We start from the raw sequence: 26,243 nt of genomic DNA, 5'->3' as shown, positions 1-26,243 counted from the left end.
CCTTTTCTCGTTTCAATGTTGTTGTTTTTTATTTTTATGCATAAAAGAAGAAAAATAATTTAATAAATAAAATGGGAAAGAAGCGGGAGATAAGAAACATCTAATTCACTTCTAAATGTAAATCTACTCAATGCTTGGCAATTTCTTTCATATTGCTTGCAACAGTTTTAATTTAAAATAAAAAAAATAATTAACTGAGCTTTTTAAAAATGTTTCTGTGATTACTTTTGTATGTAAATGCTGCTCTTTTCTCACACTTAGTCTAGACCTTTGCTTTGATGCAACGTATTGAATTTGTAATATGAGAATTATACAACAGAGGAAGGCGATATAATCAATGTCCACTAGGGGGCGGCAGACAAAAACCGATGATGTTTAACAGTAAAACACTTCCGGTTTGTAGCTCAGTTTGTAAACAAACATGAGGGCAAAACCATTGGCAAAACTGGCGTAGGGCTACTTCGTCTTACAATAGTCTCGCGGCTAGTGGTTACTCGGTTTCCGTGTTTATCCTGCAACATATTCGCCCTCTTTTCGGCCATGCTGTTCCTCCGGGCTGCGGCTCTCAGCTGCAGAGGTCTGCCCGCTCTGCGCTGCCTGCCCGCCGCCTACACCGGCTCCAGAACCACCGCTAACGTCACATACATCCAAGGCCAGAGCCCGGTACCACGTATCCGTGAATACTTCTACTATATTGACCACCAAGGGCAGGTGAGAGTGTAGACTGACACATAACAAAACTTTTCAAACATATAATTATAAAATAGATTCTCCTGCTAGCATGACATGTTGGTGTGTGTGCTCCACCTACAGCTTTTCCTCGACGACACTAAAGTGAAGAACTTTGTCACCTGCTTCAAAGGTAAACATGAACACACACAACGCTTACATTGCTTATTTAACAGCTCATAAATCAGCTCAAAAGCAGTGGTGGAATGTGACTAAGTACTAGTTACTTTACAAATTAAAATTTCTGCACACAAAACACATGCAGTTTATAAAATACCATGTTTTATTACAAATTTAACTAGCCAACAATATAATGTCCTACAGGTAAAGCTAAACAGCTAAAAATGCATGCTTGCTATGAAACCATAGACTGTAAAAAAAAATACTGCATGAATCCCACAGGCAGGTGGAGTTTCATCCTAGCATGTTTTTAGAACAGGAATATTGAACCAGTAAGATATGGCAACATCATATCAAGCAAAATTTACCACAAGTCACTGTCATGGAAGTGCTGTAAACCAGGGCTCTTCAGCGTTTTTTAGGATAAGGACCCCTTAATAGAGAGAGAGAGAGAGAGAGAGAGAGAGAGACAGATCAGGGACCCCCTACTACATATATTGTATAAAATTGAGTTGCATATTAAACTTGCAATACAGTAACATGTGACCGGCCTAAAGCCTTTATCGTACCCTTTTACTGCATAGAATACTAAGCTAATAAAAATAATAGTTTAAATGTTAAACATACAGTACATGCGGCACAGTGAATCCTTAGGATTAACTGTACCTGTGGATGGCATCAGTATGCGATTATTTTTTTTCTTCACAATTAGGCTTATTTATATTTGCTAATATGTTGGATTTATGTTTAAAAAAAAAAACTTTCAAAAAATTATTATTAACCACAATTTGGAGCCCCCCCCTGCAGTAACTCTGAGGACCCCATAGGGCCTACACATGATCCGCAGCAAAATCGCGAGGTAGGGCAAAGAGTCAAAGCGCAGCGCAGGAACAGTCTGAAAATAGTTGCGCCTTGAAAAGTCAGCGGCAACGAGGTCAGCGTTGAATTAATTTGAACTTTGAGCGCAGTGCACAGTGGAAATTCCGAGCGGTGCGCGAAGCAGCAGATCAAGCATCAATCATCACACCCATACATATATTAAATAGATCTATCAAGACAATACAGTAATAAAAAGACATACTAAGATTGGCATCTGAGCCATTTTTTCAGTGCCTGCTTAAAACCTCCTAAACTTCTGACCGTCTTTAGATTTCCTGGCAAGCTGTTCCACAGGCTTGTTGCTATATACAAAAAGGACTCATGTAAATTACTCTTAAAGGTGCCCTGCCACACATATTTCATTACTTTGTGGTAATGTCTGAAGTTCTACCATGGACTCTGTAACATTTATTTCGGAAAAAATGCCTTGGTTACCTTGTTTCAAGCCATTCTAGCGTGGTATAGAAAGCCTACAGGAAGACTCAGTTCGATTTTTGCCAGTTCACATTAATATTCAACGAGCTAAGCTGTTTGAATATGATTGGCTAAAAGCTAGCCAATGAGAGCCTGGCTGTCAGTATCCTTTACCCAGCCCAACTAGGCGAGCTAATGAATACTAATGAGCTCAGGCAACATGATGTCAGACTGAACAGCTTTTGTAATTGGCCTGATTTCTCTGCTTATTTCTTTTCAGTGGCTAGAGCTGACAGAGGAGGGAGCAATTTATTTTCACATTCACAACATAACACAAACACATATGGACCTAACGTATTTCAAAAAATGCAAGTAAAAACGGTTTTGTATGGCAGGGCACCTTTTAACTCTAGGAGATACAAAATCAGTAGAGCTGCCCCTGGTGGAGTAGCTGTGAACATCTCTCTCTGTTAAAATAATTGATTAAATATTTGGGGACAGCCCCATGCACAGTCCTATGTACCATGCACAGGTGAATCTGACAGACTCGATCTTCTACTTTTAACCACCCAATAGTCTCAAAATGAGAAGTGTCAAGGTGAGATCTCGTCATACCTGTTACTTTATTTACAGACATAAAGTTCCTGATCTTCTTCTTCAGTCGGCTGTGCTCCAATCAGAGTGGTCGCTATGAGGAGGACTTCCCCTTCTTGTCCCTGTGTGGCAGGGAGAGGAACTTTGTGCGCTGCGATGACCGTCCCATTGTCTTCACCCACCTGCTGCAGAGTCCCGCGACGTCGCCGGGAATCACGGGAATCACGGGAGATCAGGAGCTGCTGTCGTACTGCGGCGGGGCGGAGAAGCTGTCGGCCCCGTTCCGCCCGGAGGCGCTGTACATGCATCCTGTCAGCGGGCGAGTTTACCACCCCTGCTCAGAGCGCGGAGGGGGGGTCGGCCTGGTCAGGTCGGCTCTGGCCATCGAGCTCAGCCCCTTCTTTGTTTACGCTACGGAGCACGGCCAATCAGGACAGCCGACACACTTTCTCTGGGGCGGACAGAAGCACACGCTGACCAATGAGCTCGCAGGATGCTTCCCCACTGCGGAAGAGGGCAGCGGGCAGAAGGATGAACTGGGATAACGACCAGAACTGGTCAAAAGTGTGCCTACGATTTTTTTGTAAGCAGTCAGTGTTCCGTACTGGCACTGGGAAAAGACGACCATGTTCTCACAGTTATCACTATGTGATCGTTACTGTTGAAGCCTGAGCCAATGTTTTTCTCCTATCTTAGTTTATGTGATGTGTGAGATATTCACTGATGATGTAGAGTGTCCCTGGCGTTTTGTGGCTTGAGGCTACTCAAACATAGCAGTGTCTCCCCTCACTACAGGTTGCAGTTTAAAAAAAAATCCCTTTTAGATTCCCTGGACTAATCTGAATCATATTTATGGTCCTGAAGTGGAATAACTATCCAGAATGTCACTATAAAAAAGCAAGGATTAGGGAACTGTCTGAAAAAGATTAACACACAATACCTTTTTTTTTCTTTCTTTCCTTTCCTGTTAATCCTTAAAAAATGTTAGATTTATCATCCGGACACTGAGGTCGGAGAGGATAAAACTACAGCGGTTGAGAGACAGCAAGAGACTGAAAGGTGCTTTTGTTTATTTTTTATTTTGTGACACAAATTCAACACAAGAAGAACAGACGTTTATTCTGTGGCATGTTCTCACTACTGTCCTTTAAGCAAGATTCTGTCACATGGGAATCTGACTAAGACGAAACCTTAAATAACCCAAAGTAAAAATAAGGTAATTATAACAGTTGCTCAAGAGAAGAGAGCCGTTACTTTGCACATTGAGTACAGATGGTTGTACATTAAACAATAATACATGGTCTACAAATATATAACATATAACATACAGTGCTGCTCATAAGTATTCATACCCATGCTAAAGTTGACTAAAAAGAGGAATATACATCTTTATCTTAATGCCTTAATTAAAAAAATGAGGAAAAATCCGACCTTTTAAGGACACCAAATTTTTTTGTGAATGAATAATGTATTGTAAATAAATAAATGTTCTTCCTTAAAATACAGGGGCCATAATTATACATACCCCTGTTAAATTCCCATAGAGGCAGGCAGATTTTTATTTTTAAAGGCCAGTTATTTCATGGATACAGGATACTATGCATCCTGATAAAGTTCCCTTGGCCTTTGGAATTAAAATAGCCCCCCCCACATCATCACATACCCTTTACCATATCTCACGATTGGCATGGTTTTATTTCAGTTTGCCTAATAGCTAACTGAGATAAGATCCATATCAATGCAAATCAAACCAGCTATTAGGCTAACTGAAATAAAACCATGCCAGTCTCTAGGTATGGTGAAGGGTATGTGATGATGTGGGGGGGGGCTATTTTAATTTTATCAGGATGCACAGTATCCTGGATCCATAACTGGCCTTTAAAAATAAAAATCTGCCTTCCTCTGCCCTGTATTTTAAGGAAGAACATTTATTTATTTACAATACATTATTCATTCACAAAGACAATTGGTGTCCTTAAAAGGTCGGATTTTTCCTAATTTTTTTATTTAAGACATTAAGATCAATTTCCAAAAGATGATTTTTTTTATTCCTCTTTTTAGTCAACTTTAGCATGGGTATGAATACTTATGAGCAGCACTGTATATCCTATTAAAAAAAACTATGATAAAATTTACAGAGTAGCAGATATCTGCATCAGAGCTTAATACATAATTTTGCTCTAAATGTAATTAAATTTGCTTGCATAGAAAAAACAAGTTTGAATCAAATAGTATAGTATTGCTGTTCTTGAAATACGAAAAAAAAAAAAAAAAGAATTGAACCTTAAAATATGTATTTATATGTGAATAACAAGAAACATGTTCTCTGGCAAAAAGCAAAACCAAGAATATGCTACTGAGTGTACACAGATCCTAGTTTAATAAAGTGAGATACTCTGAATGTCTTGTTTTATTTTTTATTATGTTACATTCTTTAAGCTGAAGTTGCTACTGCAGATCTTGCCCCCATCTCCCCGAAAGTAACAAAGTACATTTACGCAAATATTTGGAATTTGAAGGTACTTGTACTTGTACTTTAACTTTAAGAATTTTTTATCTTTTATACTTTTACTCCACTACATGTATCTGACTGATAGTATAGTATAGTCTTTACTTTCAGAATCAGATGAAGATGAAGATGACACATTAGCTCATACAAATTGATATTGCAACTTTAAGATGCTTCTTACACATGCACTTACATTCAAAACGTATAAACTATAATATTCAACACCATGCAAAGAACATGTTATTTTTCTTTTTAACTTTTACTCCACAAAAAAGTCATAGGCTTTAATTCCGCAGAGCCATTTATTTGGAGTGCCTTTGTTTTTGACAGTAGGGGAGACCTGGGTTGGTTGTTACACTGCTCATTACAGCTAGCTAAACTAGAGGGCACTGTGACAATTGATTTTATATTAAACAATTTTCCTTACTTGAAGGTATCTACATAAGAGTGACATGACACTGTCATGAACATGTAAACATAAACAAGTCATAAACGTTTATGACATAACGCTTCTGTCAGTAAGTGTCATTCGTTTTTGTCATGACAAGTTATGGTTAGAGTTAGAGTTTATGTGTCATGACTGTGTCATGACTGTGTTGTGTTCATGACACTGTCATGCCACTTTTATGTAGATACCTTCAAGTAAAGTGTTACCCAAAACATTAAGGTGAGGAGATATTTTGTAAATTGTATATTGTTTATATTGTGTGAGTAATTTTTCATGTTGGTGTCGTTTTTGTATTAAAAGCTTGTAGGTTATTAGTCATTTCAAACTTAAAAACGTATTAAAAAGTTGAAGTTAATAGCTTTGATTTGAGTTAACTTCAAGCTAGCAGGCTAAAAGCAATGTGGTAGCTAGCTTAAAATGTTTGTCGAGAGGACGGTTGGGGATGGTTGTCAAATATGTGGAGATGAATATTTCAATCTAACTGCTTTATTTATTTATATTCATGATAAATTGTTATGAAACAATTGCTTTATTAAAGCCTAGATTATTTCAGCGCTGTAAATTCTTTTATTTTACTTCTCGTTATAGAGAATAATTGAAAGAATTACCTTGTTCAAATGCATGATTTAAACACAAGGGGCATTGATGAGTACTATTATCCATTTCAAAACTTTTTTAAACTTTCATTCAGTGCAGGAATGACTATTGAAAGATGTTTTAATGATGATCATTTACACAAGAGACCTAAAGTATATTTTCTGTTTGTAACTATAATGTACTGCACGGCTCATTAATTAATAGTGTATTTCTTTTTAACATTTTACGCTGTGAAAGTTTTGAGTCGTCAGAAAACGCTAGCAGTCAACTCGGACGGATGAGAATATAAATATAGCACACCATCTAAAGAAATGTTTGTTTAAGTACAAGTGTCATCTGAAACTGGAACTGCAGCTTAGCTAGTATTTCCCAGGACACATCACGCCTTGTCCGTGCCTTAAAGTCTCCCCGCTCTGGGGCTTTGGAGAACTGCAAGTCCCAGAGATCTCGGCATCAGTGAACCCAGACCACGGGCTTGGATAACATGGCAGCGCCGTCCAGCAACACATGCGGGGCTATGGAGCGCTCTATCCGGGAGCGGGTCCCCCCGCTGCTCACGGACCTGTACCAGTTCACCATGGCGTATGCGTACTGGCGGACCGGCCGGCACCTGGAGCCCGCCGTGTTCGAGCTCTTCTTCAGGGACAACCCGTTCGGCGGCGGCTTCTCGCTGTTCGCCGGGCTGCATGACTGCCTGCTGTTCCTGCGCAGCTTTCGCCTCACAGACGAAGGTGAGAAAGTGAACTCGGGACTTTATTAGCCCGTCTATTTTATTACTATTTAAACAGCAGCAGCAGCAGCTGACCAAATCTAGTTGATGACAGTGTTATTTTCCCATTAGATCTGTATGCCATTCCCGCAAACTCCCTTTAAAACGCATAGGCTGCCGTTGTGGTTGCGCAATACTCCACCGCTCGACCCCTGTGAGGCTTTCAATGAGACGTCGTGAATGCCGGTGGAGAATTTCACTGAACTTTGACGTTTAGATCTGAACTTTATCATGTGAACTTAAATGACTTGAACACACGATACGTAATCTCTTGTGTGCCGCAAGGATCAGTACAAGATGAAACACTGCATACCAAGAGGGTTGAACGCTTGTCCTTATGTTACTACAAGTGATCTGCTTTATAGGTTAAAGATCATACAGATTCCAAGAATTAGGCTATATAACAACATAAAAGGTTGTCTTTCACAGTTACTTTTATGGTGAATGAGCCACTGTCAGCTGTGTGACAGAGTAATCATAATAATATCATACTTATTTAAGTACAAGTTCTGCATTCACAACTGTAGGTCTACTTTTGTAAAAGTAGTTAAAGCAAAATCTACTTGAATGCACTCAATGTGTAGAATGGATTGCCCCTGTTCACAGTGTTATCTTATACTTTATTATGGGATGGTTGCTGATAAGTTAACATAGGCCATACACATATACCCTGTTGGGTAGTTTAGTCTGTAAGAGTAGGCTACATCATATTTTATACCATTGGCCTATGTTTTGTAGCCTAAGTCTTAACCTTGATCAATAAAGTTAAATTTTGTGGATACTCAAGTAAAGTACAAGCACCAGAACAAACAGCTACTTGAGTAATATATATTTAGTGATGCAGCCATGGGTAAAAGAAATATTCAGCAGAAACATTACGAAATAAAATGATTCTGCGACACTTTTAAGATCTGCTTTCAAAGGTTTAGTTTTAAAGACGCACTCATCATGTAGAATGGCACATTTCCCTCTGTTAGATTGTCAAAAGTGTTATGTTATTGGATCATTATAACACATGAATTAACCCGTCATCATTTTTATGTTGTAGCTGGTTGAGGTGGAGCTAATATATCACTGCTGCTCAGTTACATTTACATCAAGGAACTATGTTTCATAAAAGATTTTCATCTGAAGAGTATACAACTGTAGCGGTCAAATAAATGTATGTTATTTATCTTTGAAATAGCAAAGATTAAACTACTTAACAGAATATAAAGTAGTGGAAACTGTGTGACTACTTAAAGGTGTAATATGTAATACTGACAGCTAGTGTTTAAAATAGTTACTGCAGTACAAAATACTGGAGAGAGTCATCTCCCCCGCCCCCCCTTCTTCCCAGACACAAAGTTCAGGGAGGTTGCGAGGCTGCGACCGCACATAGCCATACATAGCCATACATTACTTCACAGCACAGCGGAGTAGCTAACGTTAGATGCTGGCTATATTGACAGTATAAAAGCCAGACGTCTGATAACGAAAATCCTTCATCCGGTTAAAAATGACTTAAAGGTCACATATTATGCTTTTTTTGTGTTTTCTGTTTCGGGAGGAGGGATTAAAGAGACAGGCGCTCCTACAGTGCGTCTCATACAGAGGGTGAATACAGGTGCAGCAGCCATGGGCAGCCATGGGTATGAGAAAAATAAAGTTTTTTTTTTTTTAACATTAAAGCATGTAAACATGTTCTAGTACAAACACAAAATGCAAGTATAATCCTGAAAATGCTTTATAATAGTTTCCCTTTAAGATCCAAAAAGTGTATCCTAAAAATGTGTCTTTAAAACTAGATACAAATTAAATTCATGACAGCTTCTGGCAGACAACCACAACGCTGACGCATGTACAAAGGGGATATGACGCAATCGACAGGCGACCAGATGTAACAGACCCTCACCTCGAATAAAATGACAGATTTCTCTGGGTTTGACCATTGTTGGATACATTTGGGATAATGTAAGTACACAACTCAATGACATATATAACATAGGTGCAGTTGTTTTTAGACAGTACATATTAAATATTTAAGTAGGGTTATAAATGAAGGATTTTTACTTGTAATAGAATATTGGTACTCTTCTTTAATACTTATTTGTAAAAGTATAGTAAAAAATTAGTAAAGTTCAAGAACTTAAATGGTACTTCTGTAAAGTACATTCTCAAACATGTTTCATCTAAACTTCATTATAGTCACACCACTGAGGTCAGTCGGTGGCTGCCAAATTAGATTTAGCTCTATTACTGTGTGTGTGTGTGTGTGTGTGTGTGTGTGTGTGTTTGGGTGGGGGGGGAGTCAGGACATGTGAGGGAGGCGGGGCACATGGAGGACACATGCACTTGTGTAGTACATGTGTTGTAGGATAAAGGGCGCTCTCTGTGGTTGGTCTTGCTGACGGTGTTCCAGCTGTCGCGTTATAGTTGTGTTTTTTTTTCCGATCCAGATGTTGAGTTCCTGCGCTCCGTCCTGCCCCCGGACACCGACCCCGCCTTCTTCCAGTTTCTGCGAGGCCTGGACTGCTCCGGCGTCACGCTCCGCTCCGTCCCAGAGGGCACTGTGGTGTTTGCCAGGGTGAGCTGCAGCGTGAAACTAAAGGTCAAAAGTTGAATATGGGGCGACCTTTAGCTCACCCAGTAGTGTGAGTCCTTGGCAGCGGCCGCGGGTTCGAATCCGACCCACAGCCCTTTGCTGCATGTCTTTCCCCCTCTCTCTCCCCTTTCCTGTTTTCAAGCTGTCTTGTCATTAAAGCCCAAAAAATAATACTAAAAAAGGTCAAATACAGGGTTCTGTTCGAGGTCACAGGAAGCAAATTTGCATTTCCTAGAATGGTCCTACTCTGCCTCTGATTGGCTTACCCTGGTAACTCTAACTCTAACCAATCTTACTCCTCATGCCTAAACCTAATAAATCCAACAAAGGCGACAAGTACCAGCCAATCAGGGGCAGAGTAGGGCGGGACAGTCCTTTACCATCCTAGGAAATGCATATTTGCCGGAGGGAATAACTTGTGCTGTCTAAAACATCTGCAGGTGCCTCTGATGGAGGTGTCAGGTCCGCTGGCTGTGGTTCAGCTGCTGGAGACCAGTTTACTGTGTCTGGTCAACTATGCTAGGTAACCACCAAAAGACACACACACACACACACACACACACACACACACACACACACACACACACACACACACACACACTGGGCGGAGCCAGATGTTGTAAACATCAGGGCTCAGCCCAAACCTAGAGGGGCCTTATGGCATGCTACACCGGGGAGATTTCCCCCCCCATTTACGGCAGCTATATTCACTATTTTTCAAGCCATTTTAGATAATAGAATGCCTCAGTATCTGTACATCATCAACAAAAACATGTTGCCAAGGAAAAGATATCATCCTGTAGAGCCTACATCCTATGTTGTTCTCCAACTGTCTTCATTATTCTGAAACTAGAACACAACAAATGTGGACTTATTTTCATTCCTGTCACATAACCTTGTAACCCTTGTAATTTAGGACTTTTCTAATCTTGAAACTATTTTTCTTATACTATGCGGGAGTTCACAATGGCAATATTTCCCTAGTAGTATAACTTTTGCTCCATTGATTTAACACACACACACACACAGAGCTCCACCATGGCTCCAGCATGAGACTTAAAACAGCCTGTTTCTGTTCTGTCTCCTCTCTATTGTCAGTCTGGTGTGCAGTAACGCTGCCCGTTTCCGCCTGGCGGCCGGCCCCAAGAGGAGGCTGCTGGAGATGGGCCTCAGGAGGGCTCAGGGACCTGATGGAGGGCTTACCGCCTCACGATACACATACATTGGAGGTGAATGTTGTGTGGTCTGTCAAACATTAATGCTGTGACACTCACTATGTCAATTCTGTTCAGCTCTTCTCCACATTTGTGGTTTTTATTGGCTTCAAGTAGCTATAATATGAAAAAAAAAGTAAATATAAATAGCCTTAGATATATATGATTTTACTCATGTCTGTATGGAGCATCCAGGCCATTTCTCTTTGTCACTTTCCCCTCCCAACAAAACACGCATAGATGTAGGCGTTCTCACTGAGAGGTAGAGCTGCAAAAGATAAATCGATTAGTTGTCAACTATACATCACCTCTCTACTGTACTATAATTAATCGATTAATCGGTTTGAGTTATTTTTTATGAAAAAGGTGAAAATTCTGTGATTCCAGCTTCTTAAATGTGACTGTTTTCTAGTTTCTTCACTACTGTGACAGTAAACTGAATATATTTGAGTTGTGGGCAAAACAAGACATTTGAGGACGTCATCTTGGGCTTTGAGGAACACTTATTGACATTTTTCACCATTTTCTGACATTTTATACAGCAAACAACTAATTCATTAATCAAAAAATAATCAAGAGGAGGCACATTATGTAGAACCACATAAAGAGGCTTTATCAGCCCCAGGAGCTGAGGACCTTTGAAAGAATGATGCAACTTTATCTACGTTTCCACTGCAGGATATTGGAGAAATGAGTCTTACACAGCGTGTCTCCAAGTACACAAATTGAGTACACACTGTGAACAAACACAAAGTATGTTCACACACTTGTCGATACAAGGAATGTCAACAGCCAACACGGGGGATTTGAAACAGAGATAATTTGCTTCAAATTATTTTTCAAAATGTTGAAAAATGAACTTTAGCCAGGTGTGTTGCCTCAGGCCTGAATGGGTTCTGAATTTGTCCCCCCCCCCCTTAAGACTGACGCTAGAAAACTGTCTTCCAGGGTTTGATTTCAGCAGTAACGTTCAGGCTGGTTTCCTGTTTGGGATCCCCGTCGCAGGGACCATGGCGCACTCATACGTCACTTCCTTTACCTCCCTGGAGGAGGTGTGGCCACAAGTGAGTATGTGTTCTCTCCTCCAATCATCCTTCAGGGACCATACCAAAGCCCGTCTACGGAAAGCCTTTCCACTCCCTATTCAGCCCCATTGTACCAAATTTGGTTGCAGTTCCACCAGAGTTCCACTGGGGTTGATCGCGGTCCAGTGCAAAATGAATGGGACTCTATGGAGCTAGACGGCTAAATGTGTCTCTTTCGCCTGATTGTCGTTGAGAAACCTCAGATTTGATTGTAGTTTTTGCAAGTTCAACCTGGGTTAAAGGTCGAAAGTTGAATAAACGAGTACTTATGTCCTTTTGATTTCTTACAGGTTGAGTCGTTGTTGCCCATAACACGCTAGCATTCTGCTAATGAATGCTGATTGGTCAGTGAAAGACTGATTACGATCAGAGATCCCGCTTGACAGCATCCGAAGCAGAACCAGAATGTCAGAGTGAATATTTCGGCGTGGTCTTTAAAACATCAGCAAACCTCTTTCTAGCCTAACCTGTCAGCTGTGTTGTCGATGCCTCGAGAGGATAAAGGAAGTGATTCAGAGCTTGCCGTAAAGCAGTATCTCAGGCCGTATATGTGTATGACGTCATTGACATTTTAAAAGGCTTTTTGGAACAAAAAAGCCACTTTAAAAAAATCTAACACCCAGCAGTGTGTATTTTCTTAGCCTCCCCTTTCGAATGCAACATTCAAAGTACCAGACAAAAAATTATATCCTGAGAAAAGTGGATTTTGAGGGGTATAGCTCCATATAGTCCCATTCATTCTGCACTGGCCTGTGAGCGCCCCCTATATGGAACTCTGGTGGAACTGCAGTTCAGAAGCCGGAAGTAACAAGAGAGTGAAACTTCTTCCCTTATTAGAAATTCTTTGACCATACCGATGATGCTGCACATTTGTAGTTCATTAATTACAAATCGTGGGTGCTTACATTATTGCATAATGCCGAAGATAGGTTACGTTTCATCGGTCTCTGAAAAGGAAAACAGTGGCTTAAGAATTTGTGTCAGTGATCAATTATTATTAATAATTTATGATCGCTGGTGGAATGTAACTAAGTACAAGTATTTATACATAACATATACATATATATACATAACAGCTACAAGTGTATGCACTATACAGGATTTACCCTATTATACTTTATCGACAGGAATAGATAGGTCAAACAGCAAACAGCCACCCACAAATAATCTATAAACAAAGCATCAGGCTGTCTTTGAGATTTCACATGAACAACGGTTAAAGTTACTCAGGCTACCGAAGAATACCATAATTCCTCCGTTCAATTAGGCCTAAGCGACGCACCCCAGGCTTCCATCCTTTACAAACAGCCATGTATATATCGGCTCTTCCAGTCTCTCCACTGCTGGCTGTTCCAATTTAACGGGAGAGAGGAGCAAGAGGGGTTAGGATGGTGCCCGGCCTCTGACGAGCTGTTACAACCTCCATCTTCAGCCAGAGAGGACATTATTTCTTCAGCTTCTTCTTGCGTTGTCACCCCGGCGGGAGGTGTGCTAACAGAGCTTGCAGCAGGTGAATCGGTTGTGCTATTAACGCCATCGCTACACAATGTCAATGTCTTAAACTGCCTTGTTTTCTTTTTGCCATGGCTATATGATGCTAACAGCAGAATGGATTTCAAGGACTTTGCGCGCCGATTAATGGCCTCCAACGTTTATATTTTTTCTACCAATCTTTGAGTTAACATGGACTAAATATGAGTTGAATTTGCACCACAGCACCGCCACGCTTTGATGCTCGTAACAAGAATAGCATGTATAGTTACCTTTATTGAAGTGAATTAGGTTTAAATCGCCATCATGCATGAATGAATGATAATTTTGCAATTTTACACATAATAATCCACGATGATCACGTTACACAAAACTGAAATTGCATTTTTACATCTTCAATTGAGCGACATTGTCCAGAAACAGAGTTCACGGAATCCGTGATCTCCTTCCATGCCTCCTTTTTGTTGGTGGCTTTAAAACCACTGGAAACATTACTAAATGTTATGCCTCGTTTGGCATTTACCTGTTGCAGTAGAATTTCTATTCCAGAATTACTGAAGCTCTTTTTTCATTTGGTGATCGGTAGACCACCACCGTCTGTGAGTCTTTTGGACATTCTCCAACTTTTCTTGCACACGGACCTGAAGTGTCATGTCCTTGGGATCATGGGAATTTGCGGAGCGCTTTCTTATGCTAATTAGGAACAACTGGCACGCGCTTTCAAGTACAAAGACGTAGGATTCATCAATTCTAAGAACACAGGTGCGAACAATTCTGTTGTTTAAAGTTACATTGTGTAAGAATTTCTCCCATCTAGCGGTGAAATTGTATATGACAACCAACTGAATATTACTTTCTAGCCCCTCCCATTCCGAACGCGTTTCAAATCCTCCGGTGGCCGAACCCAAAATTAGAACTTAGTATCTCCTTCGTTTACACGCAGCTGTTCTAGCCACTCCAATATTAACTTTGGTCTTGTTGCTTTGCCTGTCACGTTGTCGTTTTAATTCCTCTTTTTCCCTCCTGGCTGGCATTCGTCACGGCGCCACTGAGTCTAAAAGGCAGAGGTATGTTCCTCTTTGGCTAATGTATTTTAAAGATGGAGGCGCTGCTTGGCGGCCATCATTCGAGCGACTCGCTCATATGTATTCTGAATTATTCTGAATGTCAGATTCTACGTTTACGAGAATACTTTGATTAGTTGGTGGAAGTAATTACACATGAATGAGCACATATTTGTGAAAGAACAAAGGGGTTTTTGCTAAGAATCAATTCAAAACATTACACCATGTAGGTTTAAGAACATGGCAAGAATTAGACGTAGACTTTTCTTAGGAAGTTTATTAAGAACAGTTAAATTCTTAGGAAGATATTGGTGAATGAGGCCCATTGTCCTGACGATTTCAATGCAGGACAATACAATTAACAGAGTATTTTTACAGTGTGGTATTGAACTTTTACTTAAGTGAAGGATCTACATCCTTCTTTCACCACTGTATACGATCATGAGGAAAAGAAATAGCAGGAAGCATGTTATCAACAGTGGACAGTGACAAGGACCGCAATGTGTTGTTAATAATATGTTCCCCGTTTTATGTTTCCACTCAGACTCTTGTAGCGGTGAATGGGGAGAAAGATCCAGTTGACATCGTCTCGTTGACGAAGGGCTGGCTGAGTCGTGTGTGTGAGCTTCTGGGAGCCGAGCCTGGGAAGATCAGCGAGGGCGAGTTGGCTTCCTTTTTGTCGTACGCCATCGCCTACCCTCAGAACTTCCTCCCAGTGATCGACAGCTACAGTGTTGCCTGGTAACTAGCTGCGGGTTCAGTTCTGACCTGCGGCCCTTTGCTGCATGTCATTCCCCTCCCTCTCGCACTTTCCTGTCTTAATCTGTCCTATAAATAAAGGCAAAAAAGCTTTGACAGCAATGTAAAGCAATACAAACTATTTTAAATATAGCATATTGACAAGTACAATGTGGTATTGTTACCAGCAGGTGTCACTAGCGTATACTGAGTTAAATCAGGTTTGGAGTTATTCATCTGTAATATATTATTTGCTGGTAGCCTGACAAGCCAGACCCACATCCAGATGTTGGGTCTGGGAACTCACCATTGACAGGGCTCAATCTGAGGGACAGGATTAACGGTTGTCTTTCAAATTCGCACTGCACGTAATAGGATAGCGCTACAACCAGGCAGAGCAACAAAGAAGGAAGAGAAGCTATAGTTGGTAGATTAAACTTTTGCCGTATCCGGTCGGCAAAACTCCGAACACATCTTCCTTTTTTAAGAATGATTTCGGTGCCGTTCTTTGTTCTTTTCTCAAAGAAAAGCTTAACTCCAAGTCTTCCAGAAGACCGCTGTTCCCAGCAGCAGAAGCCATAAGCCCGCCCACCGACTCTATACATGATGTGATTGGCCTGACCAGAGTTTAGTTTTTCCAGCTCGCAAGTCAACAGAGAGTGCCTAGACCCCCCTGGCTGCAAATTAAATTTGTTGCCAATAGGGAGCATCTAGATTTCTAGGCTAATTTGCTGGAAATCCTCATTTCAACATCACAACTGGCAAAGACTGTCCTCCAGTCAAGGCTGCAACAAACAACTGTGTGTGCGTGTGTGCGATCACAGAAGGCTCGTATCATGTGGATGCAACAACAGTGGTGTTGTCATTACTTAGAATTCATCATGGGGGCGACAGAAACTACGCACTGTAGCTTTAAATCATTTGTTGATCATATTTCTTTTAATCAATAACAGGACATTTTTCAAGTAAAAATCCTAATTTCCCAGAACCCAAAGTGACCCATACATTTTTAGGGCTGGGTACTAAATATAGCAATACTTTTTAGGCACTCGACCAAATTGTCACCTTAGTATCGAGCATCGAAAAATGCCTCGTCATTCAGTACCAAATTTCCATACCTAAGAAGTAACTCCCATCAGCGTCAGTGAGCCAATAAGCATGCACCATGCTTCTACTAAGATCTAATCATGTTTGTGATTGGCTGTCTAAGGTTACATGTCGTAGAGACACGCAGGAAGAAGTGTATGTTACACAGAGAGACGGGGCTCACGTAGTACGAGCTGGGAAACAAATTACAAGATTTTTGCCATAATGTGTAATGTTGTAATTTCTTTTTTGGTAAAAAGAATTCTATAAATTTAGTATTGAGAAAAAATAAACGTTCAGAAACCGGTATCGAAGTCACGGCATAGGTAACGTACCTGTATCGGTAATTTTGAACGATACCCAGCCCTACTCATTTTAACAGTTCATGTTATAGTTTATGTTCATGCTCAGCTGTGTGTGTGTGTGTGTGTGTGTGTGTGTGTGTGTGTGTGTGTGTGTGTGTGTGTGTGTGTGTGTGTGTGTGTGTGTGTGTGTGTGTGTGTGTGTGTGTGTGTGTGTGTGTGATTTCAGTAGTGGTCTGCTGAACTTCTGTGCTGTGGCCTTGGCGCTGTGTGAACTGGGCTACAGGCCTGTCGGAGTGCGTCTGGACAGCGGGGACCTCTGCCGGCAGTCGGTTGATGTCCATCGTGTCTTCAGACTCTGCAGCGAGCAGTGAGTGAGGTGCCATGCTGTACGTGTGCATCTTTAAACAAGGTTTCTGCAGGTTTGCCCATGTCAAATTGAAGACTTTTTAAGGCAAGGCAGCTTTTTTTTGTATAGCCCATTTCAGCAACAGGGCAATTCAATGTGCTTTACGTAAAACATTAAAGAGCAGTTAAAAACAATTAAAAAAATTAAAAACTGATAAAAGACGAGAATAAAATTTACAGTGCAGTATAAGAACAAGTTAACCGAGTCCAACTCGGGCCTCCCAGAGGACTTAGGTTTTCTGTTGCAACTCAGGTTCCAAACCTGGTCTTCCAGAGGACTTAACCAGTTCCAAACTGGGCCTTACAAAGGACTTAACAAGTTAACCGAGTCCAACTCGGGCCTCCCAGAGGACTTATACTTACACTCTTTTTCTGTTGCAACACAGGTTCCAAACCTGGCCTCCCAGAGGACTTACTTAAATTAACAATTATTTAAAGAAAGACAACATCAAAAGGAAAGGTCTTCAGCCTTGATTTGAAAGAACTGAAAGTTGTGGCAGACCTGCAGTTTTCTGGGAGTTTGTTCCAGATATGTGGAGCATAAAAACTGAACGTAGGACCATTTTGAATGAAATATAAGAACTATATCATGACGTAAAAAAAAATCCCGTTTTATATCTGTGGTACAATCCGAAAGAGACTTGTGCCAGTAAGATGAAAGCTGATTGGTTGCAATAAAGGTTGCATGTTAATCTCATTTGTAGTGGTAATGCAGTGAATTATATTTGTACTACAACACCACGGAATCAGAAGAGAAAACTTTGTAAAGCATTTCAATGAGCATTAGAGGTAGCGTTACATGGATGTAGGAACATTTAGACCTGTTTTAACGTGACTCGGGAAAGGGAAGTTTGGGGTCCCCTGCTGGAGCTGCTCCCCCCGCGACCCGACACCGGATAAGCGGATGAAGATGGATGGATGGACTTTTTTAAGACCCTGCGGAAACCCTGTTTAAAACTGACAGTGAGAATATATATCTCCCTTCCAAAGGTCAGTGGTACATGTCTGATTGTCTGTTGTTCCTTTCGTTCGCTTCATCTCTACAGTTTCTCCATCTCGGCCTTCGACTCGCTGATCATCGTTGGGACCAATAACATCACAGAGCAAAGCATGGCGGAGCTCAACAAGAAGGTAGATTGACTGGACGTATGGATGGTCTGAGATGAACAAGAAGTGTTTTTCTTTCCCCTCTCCCCTGATGTTCTGCGTGTCATCGTTTCAGGAGAATGCGATCGATGTGGTTGGCGTTGGAACACATCTGGTCACCTGCACACAACAACCCTCGCTGGGCTGTGTGTACAAGGTAATGGGTCAAACAAACACTTAAACTGTCTCTCCAAATGCCCCAAAAACTCACATTCTCCTATGATGTTAACGTTGGTGTTTGTATATGTGCGTTAGCTGGTGGAGGTGAGGGGGAAGCCCAAGATGAAGATCAGCGAGGACCCAGAGAAGAGCACTGTCCCCGGGAGGAAAGCTGTCTATAGGCTAGTGGACGCTGAGGGTGAGAATCTGCTTCACCCCGATTCCAACATACTTATTTCTCTCTATGTTTTCACCATCTTATTTTAGTTTTGGCTGTTTTTTAAGATCAGGGTTCAAAACTTGACCAATACAGAAAAGAATAAACCAAAACATAGGAATGGAATGGAATTGTAATGTAAAGGTATTGTTGTATGTTGTTTTATTGTTGTTAGTTATTGTAAGACCTGAAAGATTGTATGCTGTATTTGCATATCTATTTGTTTTTTAATAATATGATATTGTGAAGTAAGGGCAGGACCTAATAAGCTGCTCCTTCTCGAACTTATCCTTTTTTATTATTATTTTTGGTCTTTGGTAAATTCTGAATGTTTGTGTTTTAATTTTGAATTTTGTTTTCTTTTGCAACATTGTTGCTTGTTCGAGATAAATAATAAAATAATAAAAAAAATCTTTGACAATGTGGAACGGAGCCCAACAAGTTTAGATGCCCTAAAAAAGTCACTATTCTGTAAAAAAAACCTTTTTGATTTAGGTAACTGGCACCACCCTCATTACAGTGTTTCCATTATTTTCTTTACAAGTGGCTGTAAGAATAAAAAGCTTTGGTTTCCTGGTGTATAATGAGAATTTAAACAGCCTCACTGGACTGCTCCTGTGCCTGTAAACGTTTTCACAGCTTCCCACTCTCTTCTCCCTTGCAGGCCATCCTTTTCTGGACCTGGTGTGTCTTGCTGCGGAGCCTCCTCCAGAGGCGGGAGGTTCTCTAAACTGTTACCCTCTGAGGTGTGATGACTCCTGTATCTCAGTCATTCCAGCTCAGGTCGCCTGCCTGCGCCAGGACGTGTTCACCAAAGGACAGGTGAGGACGGCCCGTGGCTGCTCAGAGGTTGAAATTAGTAGACCAGTTGCTGTTTCGTGATGCTTGTTGTTGCGTTTGTCTCGCCATTTACTTCTATTTTTTTCAAACCGGGACACAAACAACACAGTATCCTGGGTGAAAATTGTGTTATGTTTTTCTTATACTTTATCACCTTACGTCCTGCTTTTCTCCCCGAGGGCCCCGCCACTAGAAACGTTAACCCTCCTGTTGTCCTCGGGTCAAATTTGACCCATTTTCAGAAAGTCTTTATATCAGAAATTTGGGGTTTCTTTCAACCTAATTTTCAAAAAAAAATAACATGGATGGTTTCATACAACGCTCTTCACAAGTAAAATAAATGATCACTTCACTACTTTCATTGCATGTGGGTGTTTATTCAAATTTATAGCATTTAAAAAAACATTTGTTCAAAGAACATTGAACAAAGTGACAAAAATGTTGTAAAATGTTTCAAAAACGTTGGAAAACAACAACAAAACCGTCAAAAAAAGGGCAGAAAAAATCGACTAAAACATCGTAAAAAAAATGACAAAAACGTCGGCAAAAGCTTCAAAAATGTTGTGAAAAGTGACAAAAACATTGTGAAAAGAGACAACAGCTTAAAAAAAAAATTGCGACCCAGAAAAACACAAAGTTGCATGGTCGACGGGAAGACGTTACAGTGTTAATACGAGTCGTAATCGCTGCTTGAGCAAACGACGGAGCGTTCTTCAGGGAGGACAGTCTCCAATAACAGCATGAACATCTATCAGACTGCCTTAAAAACCGTAAAGAATCATACTTAAACATAAGAAAAAGCCGACGTGTTGTTTTGGGAGGCATTGAGCCGTACAAAACAAGACTGGACTCTACTGTGTAGGAGTCTAATCTTTATGAACGCGTCTCCCCCTCTTTCTAGGTCACACACCCTCTGTGCAGCGCTGCAGAAACTAGAGCAAAGGTCCAGGGCTCCCTCCAGACTCTGCACCCTCGACACAAGAGGCTGCAGGAGCCAGACTCCTACACAGTGAGCTTCACACTCAAACAAACCTCTACTGGCTACATACAAAAGAAATACAAAAAAAAACATTTTTGTTCACAGACTTAGAAGCCGAATCTTCCAAACTACACTCTATCTTATCTTTGGCCTTCTCTCCGACCAGGTGGCGCTGTCAGAGAAACTCCATAACCTTGTCACGGAGATTCGAAAAGGAAGCTCCAACAGCAGGAACTTTCTCTTGGCCAACTAAAGATAATCTGAGACAACTGTTCTGTTGTCATCTCCTGTTTTCTTCTCTTTTTTTTTGGTCTTTTTATTGACACTCTTTTCCAAAGTGCCTCACGGTAAAAGAAGTGCATACTATTCTAACAGTGTACACACCATACTCTCCAAATACAGGAATACACAAATGTGTTGTGGCCGGTGTCATTCTATAAAACAGGGTTCAAACAAGGAGTTGTGTATGTAAAGATGGAAGCAAATGAAAATACAGCATTCGTCTATCTTAATGGATGTATTTTCTGCTGGTTTTGATGGTTCCAACAAGAAGCTTCCAAACAAACAATTGAAATTGATGGATAACTTAACTGCGGAGCACAGTCAGTCACACTTATGTTTATATTTATGAGATATGTATTTAATAGCCCTTTGTTTCCTCTCTTATTGTCTGTGATCAAAATGGAAGTAAAAGAGAGGCCTCACTGCTAAAAATTTAAAAGAATTAAATAAAATGCAACCTGTTACGTCTCCTAAATTGAACAACAGGTGTGCTACTATAACAACTAATAAGAGACAATTATTAAAACTTAGTCTGTAATGTTTTGCGATTGCTGTAAAATGTTTGTTTCCATCAGTAATGAAAGTAAAACTTAATTGTTGACCACGGAACATCAAGTCAAGATCATCTTCAGCTTTTTTAGGAGATTTCAACCAAATTAGATTAGATTTGGTTTACGTCCAACCAGAAGTGCAAAAAGAGCAGAAAAGTGCAATGTGATATACAAAGTATAGACGGGTATAGACAGGTGGTGCATAGACAGGACAAGAAATCTAGTGCAGTGTAGACAGTAGTATACAGTTGGTTTACAGAAGGTGGTTTAGAGTAATATAAATGAAATATGAATATGTACAGTGTATTAGCAGTTACCTTATAAGAGCAGAATAAATATGGCTATGTAAGATGAACAACGTATGAACAACATGTGTGCAATGTAGCAGCAGTAACATTATAATAGTAAGAATAATATAGATATATGCAGTGTATTAACAGAATATATTATAAGAAAAGCACAATCAATAGGGATATTCAGTATGAACCGTATAGAAAGATATGTACAGTATAGTACGGCTATGTGCAGTGTGGTAACAGTACCACTGTAGGGCAGAGACAGTAACTTTAGAGGCACAAATCTCACAGGTGGACACAACCACGACTCCGATGGGACGCTCATGTTGCTCTGCGTTTGTTAACACAACTTCGTAATACAGTATATCAACACTGTTTTCCACATTGGTTTTTTTGCCCTGTAGTGACCAAAAAATTGATGAATTGTAGCTTCATTTTCTGCCAGTACTTAGTATTATTTTTTTTTTGTGCCATTTTCGCCTTTAATCACCAAGACAGCATGAAAGGGGAGAGAGAGGGGGGGAAGACATGCAGGAGACTGCCGCAGGTCAAACCCCAACCCTGGACCTCTGCGTCGAGCAATAAACATCCCCATATGGGTGCGCACTCCACCAACTGAACTACCCGGGCGCCCCAGTGTTTTTTGTTTTTTTTATTTTGACCAATTTTTAAACCACCTGAAATAATACTACAATTGCAGTTGGTCAGACTTGCCGATATGTGTATTTTTTTCCTTGTAGTTTTCAGTTGGTGTTTGTATTAAAGCCTTACAGTGGTAGTGTAAAATTGAAATGTATTTTGGTCTGTAGTTATTTGCACAAACAATTTGGGATAAAAGCATATATATATATATATATATATATATATATATATAAAAAATCTGACTCACTGCATCAGATTGTTATGAAACTGCTAAAAAAAGAACGGTGCTAATTTTCACTAGGTTTGTCCTACTTTTCTTCAGACAGAACGTGTGCCATCAGAATACAAGTTGCCACTATCACTTGTAACTTCTACAGATGGTGGTTTTGAATTTGCTCCATGCTATCTTTTATATTGCTGACATGTCAAAATAATTCTGTTCCAGGTGCATTCCTCTGAGAAACTTCTTTGCAGTTCATTTGCAGGCTGTATTTAGAGTTTTAAAGGCAACTGCACAAGACACAACATCCTGATAGTGTGCAAGTTGTCCTGTTTGTGGTGGACTTTTAATTTGGATTTGAGATCCGGCTCGGGAGGGTTCAAATGACTGTCTGAAGAGTTACACACTCCTCTTCATCCTCCCTCTGTCATGAAAACTCTTTTCCACATTACTCTCCACCCTCCCTTCCTTTCTGCTCTGGGACACGTTTCCTTGAATTGTGATTGGCTGCCTGCTGACCAGTGGTAGTAGACGTGCAGACATATGGAGCTGGTTAGACATGGAGAGGCTGTGATGTCATTTATGTCTGCCTCATCTCTCTCAGGTGGACGACACTCTGCTGATGTTTTTTTTTCTCCAACGTTTTTGATGCCTTTTTTTCACAATTAGTTTTTGCTTTTTCCAACGTTTTAAATTGTTACATTTTTCTTCTACACATTTTCAGCGCTTATTTCTACGTCCCATATTTTCTGATATAAAACAAAAATTGAAAACGGGTCAATTTGACCCGAAGTCAACACAAGGGTTAAAGCAAAATTACAGATGTATCATCAGCAAAATATACTTATCACAAAGTAAAAATACTCACGGGGCCCCTTTTACAGTGTTCTATAAATATACTATAAATATATATATATATATATATATATATATATATATATATATATATACGGCTGGTCAAAAGTTTGGAGGCACTTTGAAATTTCCATTCCACTCCATTACAGACAGAATACCAGCTGAGATCAGTTGCATTGTTTATTTTAACCAGGGCAGCAGTTTTCAGATTACATAATGTGCTTACATAATTGCAAAAGGGTTCAATGTTTTCTCAGTTAGCCTTTCAAAATGATATCAGATTAGTAAACAGAATGTGCCTTTGGAACATTGGATGAATGGTTGCTGATAATGGGCAATGTAGATAGATACTGCATTAAAGATCAGCCACTTCTTTCTACAACATTGGAGAACCCTTTTGCAATTATGTAAGCACATAATGTAATCTGAAAACTGTTGCCCTGATTAAAGAAACAATGCAACTGATCTCAGCTGGTATTCTGACTATAATGGAGTGGAATGGAAATTAATGTAATGTGTATATATATACACATTACATTATTTTTATTTAGATGATAATGTGATGATGTTCATGCAGATATTTCCTCCTCCAGGAACTTCATCAAATCTAAATCAAACACACGGAAAAAGGAACACTAACTTCCCAAACTAAATCACTGTAGTTTGCACGAAATGTAAATGATGTATTGCTGCAGCTGATGGCTGTCTGACATGTTGTGAGCTTTGTCATTTGAACCCCACACCTCTTGACCCACCTGACCCCCCAGATCTCCTGGAGACCCGCGGAGGACTCCCCCTCCTCTCCCCTCATCCTCCCTCAGATATACCACACTACAGCACAGATATAGATAGAGAGAGAGAGAGAGAGAGAGAGAGAGAGAGAGAGAGAGAGAGAGAAACTCAGTGGAGATGTTCTAGAGCTGCGGAAGAGGATTAGGGCCACATGTGAAATGATGTATTTGTGTTCTGTCAGAAAGTCAGAATTCTATGAAAAAAGTCAGAATTGTGAGATTTCAGAATTCTGACTCCTTTACTTTAAAAAAATAATAATGTTTTTTTTACTTTAAAAATAGACCATATTATTGGAATTATTATCTCGGAATTCTGAGAATAAAGGCTGAATTATTTTTTTTCCCAGAATTTTGACTTTAAACTCAGAACTCAAATAATTTGTTTTACATGTGGCCCTAATCCTCCTCCGCACCTTCCTTTGTTTGATTTATGAATGATTTAAAATTGTTTTTTTTCCTCACGGAAAACAAGTAAAATCTAGTAAAATTGCAAGAAAATGTGATATGATATGAGATAACTTATGTCTAGGAAATTACTTTTTAGATTAATCACCCCTTGCATGGCGCTCCTAAATGTAGATTTTTATTTTCTCTAGCCTTGTTGGTTTTAACCAGAGGTGGGTAGTAACGAGTTACATTTACTCCGTTACATTTACTTGAGTAATTTTTTGAAAAAAATTATACTTCCAGGAGTAGTTTTAAATCACTATACTTTTTACTTTTACTTGAGTAGATTTGTGAAGAAGAAACTGTACTCTTACTCCGCTACATTAGGCTATAATGAGCTCGTTACTTTTCTTTTTACCTCTTTGGTATTCTAGCGTCATTGAGACTTCCGCTAAAGGCTCTACCACGTGGCTGTGTTTCACCAATCACACGTAGTTGTGCAGTCTCGTCGTCACCATACTCAATCTCATCGGCGGGACGGGTTAGCTTCGATAATCGGCCTGATGTGTCCCGGCCCTTACAATGTCAGAATCAACCATCGGCAATGCAGACACAGATGAGGAGGACCACCCCAGAGGCCAGATCAACATGTCCTGGATCTCTTTCAGTTCCCCGGCTTCACCTAACCTAACCACCGCGGTCCCGCAAGCTGTGTCACGACCACTGACATATATAACGGTGGTTAACAACTAGTTCAATCAACCCAGGGTTTCCCAATCTAGCGCCGCGTGTTCACATAAAAGAGGCGATGTTTGCACAACATGACCAATAATAGCCACATATTTTACATAAGAAGAGCAAACTATAATTCTACATATATGAAGAACACAGACACGGTTTTACAGACAAAACGCAATACAGTCGCTGCTTCCTAAAACAGGAGGACAGCTGGCAAAAATAAATAAATAGGCGACGCTGTAGAAGCGTAGGCTAGCCTACATCACAACGCTTATCAATATCACTTCCCCATCAGTCAGGCACAACATCTGACCATAATTACACTTGTGCTTTCCATAAATTGCCGTTGCTTTAGCCTATTATTTCAGTTGCAACCCTGGCAGTGGAAGCGTTCATGAGAGCAAATAAAAAATATAAAAAACATAATTCAAACCGCTGTACGCATTGGTGATACACAGCTCAAGAAGCCGACAAATAGCCGATATGTAATTCCCTCCCATTAAAATCTATATATTTCATAAATATACCCATCAGGGAATGTTAACAGGGTTGTCGGTCTCTAAATGTTTTTTGTATCAGCGCACCCCCCTCTCTCTCTCTCTCTCTCTCTCTCTCTCTCTCTCTCTCTGCGCACCGAGCTCCGCCTGATCTTCTAGAACGGTGATCGCCGTTATCAATCGAGTATTGATTGGTCAGTAGGTGGTCCTTTTACACCGGTTGATCTCTGATCTCCAACATAACCTGCTCCCGACCAGGTTAGGCGTCCAGCATGAGTTACCACGGCGATTGAACCCGGTAAGAAGTGATCCACCTTCCTGATACAGAAAACCAAATCTTGCTTCGTAGTCCAGGCCTCTGGCCTCATAATGAAAGCATGGTTACCTTAGTAAAAGTGCCAAACAGCAGCTACATGACCTTGTTCTAGTTCTGCCTGCAGAGCCTGGTAAAAAAAAAAGTATAAAGGTTTGGAAATTTGTGTTACTTGTGCTTATTTATTTTTTATGTATTATTATTTTATTGATTTTATTTTTTAAGTATTTGAATTTACCTGGATTATTTGAATTTAAGCTATTTTGTAATTCATTAATTCATTTAAATTTATTTTATTG

At 40.2% G+C, this 26,243-nt stretch overlaps 2 protein-coding genes across 4 annotated transcripts; both read left to right on the top strand.

Moving 5' to 3' along the window:
- Positions 1 to 344: 344 nt before the first annotated feature.
- c9h8orf82 (chromosome 9 C8orf82 homolog) lies at positions 345 to 3,829 on the top strand. The gene is made up of 3 exons (XM_039811271.1): positions 345 to 711; positions 814 to 862; positions 2,776 to 3,829. Exons 1-3 carry the CDS (start codon positions 541 to 543, stop codon positions 3,279 to 3,281), a joined length of 726 nt encoding a protein of 241 aa, XP_039667205.1. The 5' UTR covers positions 345 to 540; the 3' UTR covers positions 3,282 to 3,829.
- Positions 3,830 to 5,897: 2,068 nt separating this feature from the next.
- naprt (nicotinate phosphoribosyltransferase) lies at positions 5,898 to 20,884 on the top strand. 3 transcript variants are annotated; one of them, XM_039810661.1, is made up of 14 exons: positions 5,898 to 5,912; positions 6,664 to 7,021; positions 9,498 to 9,625; positions 10,084 to 10,166; positions 10,742 to 10,872; positions 11,806 to 11,921; positions 15,042 to 15,238; positions 16,853 to 16,993; positions 18,078 to 18,162; positions 18,254 to 18,334; positions 18,433 to 18,535; positions 19,218 to 19,375; positions 20,295 to 20,402; positions 20,539 to 20,884. In XM_039810661.1, exons 2-14 carry the CDS (start codon positions 6,775 to 6,777, stop codon positions 20,623 to 20,625), a joined length of 1,665 nt encoding a protein of 554 aa, XP_039666595.1. In that variant the 5' UTR covers positions 5,898 to 5,912; positions 6,664 to 6,774; the 3' UTR covers positions 20,626 to 20,884. The 3 variants fall into 3 exon arrangements, with proteins under 3 accessions (XP_039666595.1, XP_039666596.1, XP_039666594.1); XM_039810662.1 differs by lacking the exon at positions 5,898 to 5,912 and having other exon boundaries at positions 6,495 to 7,021; positions 16,856 to 16,993; XM_039810660.1 differs by lacking the exon at positions 5,898 to 5,912 and having other exon boundaries at positions 6,501 to 7,021.
- The last annotated feature ends 5,359 nt before the right edge of the window (positions 20,885 to 26,243 follow it).

Source organism: Perca fluviatilis, chromosome 9 (genome assembly GCF_010015445.1).
Source record: "Perca fluviatilis chromosome 9, GENO_Pfluv_1.0, whole genome shotgun sequence".
In the NCBI taxonomy this organism is placed as follows: domain Eukaryota; kingdom Metazoa; phylum Chordata; class Actinopteri; order Perciformes; family Percidae; genus Perca; species Perca fluviatilis.
This window is presented reverse-complemented; position numbering and strand designations above follow the sequence as displayed.

What these genes read in the sequence shown, in the direction of transcription:
- naprt (XM_039810661.1), top strand. Translation starts at nt 6,775, where the DNA reads ATGGCAGCGCCGTCCAGCAACACATGCGGGGCTATGGAGCGCTCTATC. An exon ending in TGGAGGAGGTGTGGCCACAA is followed by an intron (nt 11,922 to 15,041) that starts GTGAGTATGTGT and finishes GTTTCCACTCAG; the next exon opens with ACTCTTGTAGCGGTGAATGG. An exon ending in TAGGCTAGTGGACGCTGAGG is followed by an intron (nt 18,536 to 19,217) that starts GTGAGAATCTGC and finishes TCTCCCTTGCAG; the next exon opens with GCCATCCTTTTCTGGACCTG.
- c9h8orf82 (XM_039811271.1), top strand. Translation starts at nt 541, where the DNA reads ATGCTGTTCCTCCGGGCTGCGGCTCTCAGCTGCAGAGGTCTGCCCGCT. An exon ending in ATATTGACCACCAAGGGCAG is followed by an intron (nt 712 to 813) that starts GTGAGAGTGTAG and finishes CTCCACCTACAG; the next exon opens with CTTTTCCTCGACGACACTAA. An exon ending in CTTTGTCACCTGCTTCAAAG is followed by an intron (nt 863 to 2,775) that starts GTAAACATGAAC and finishes CTTTATTTACAG; the next exon opens with ACATAAAGTTCCTGATCTTC.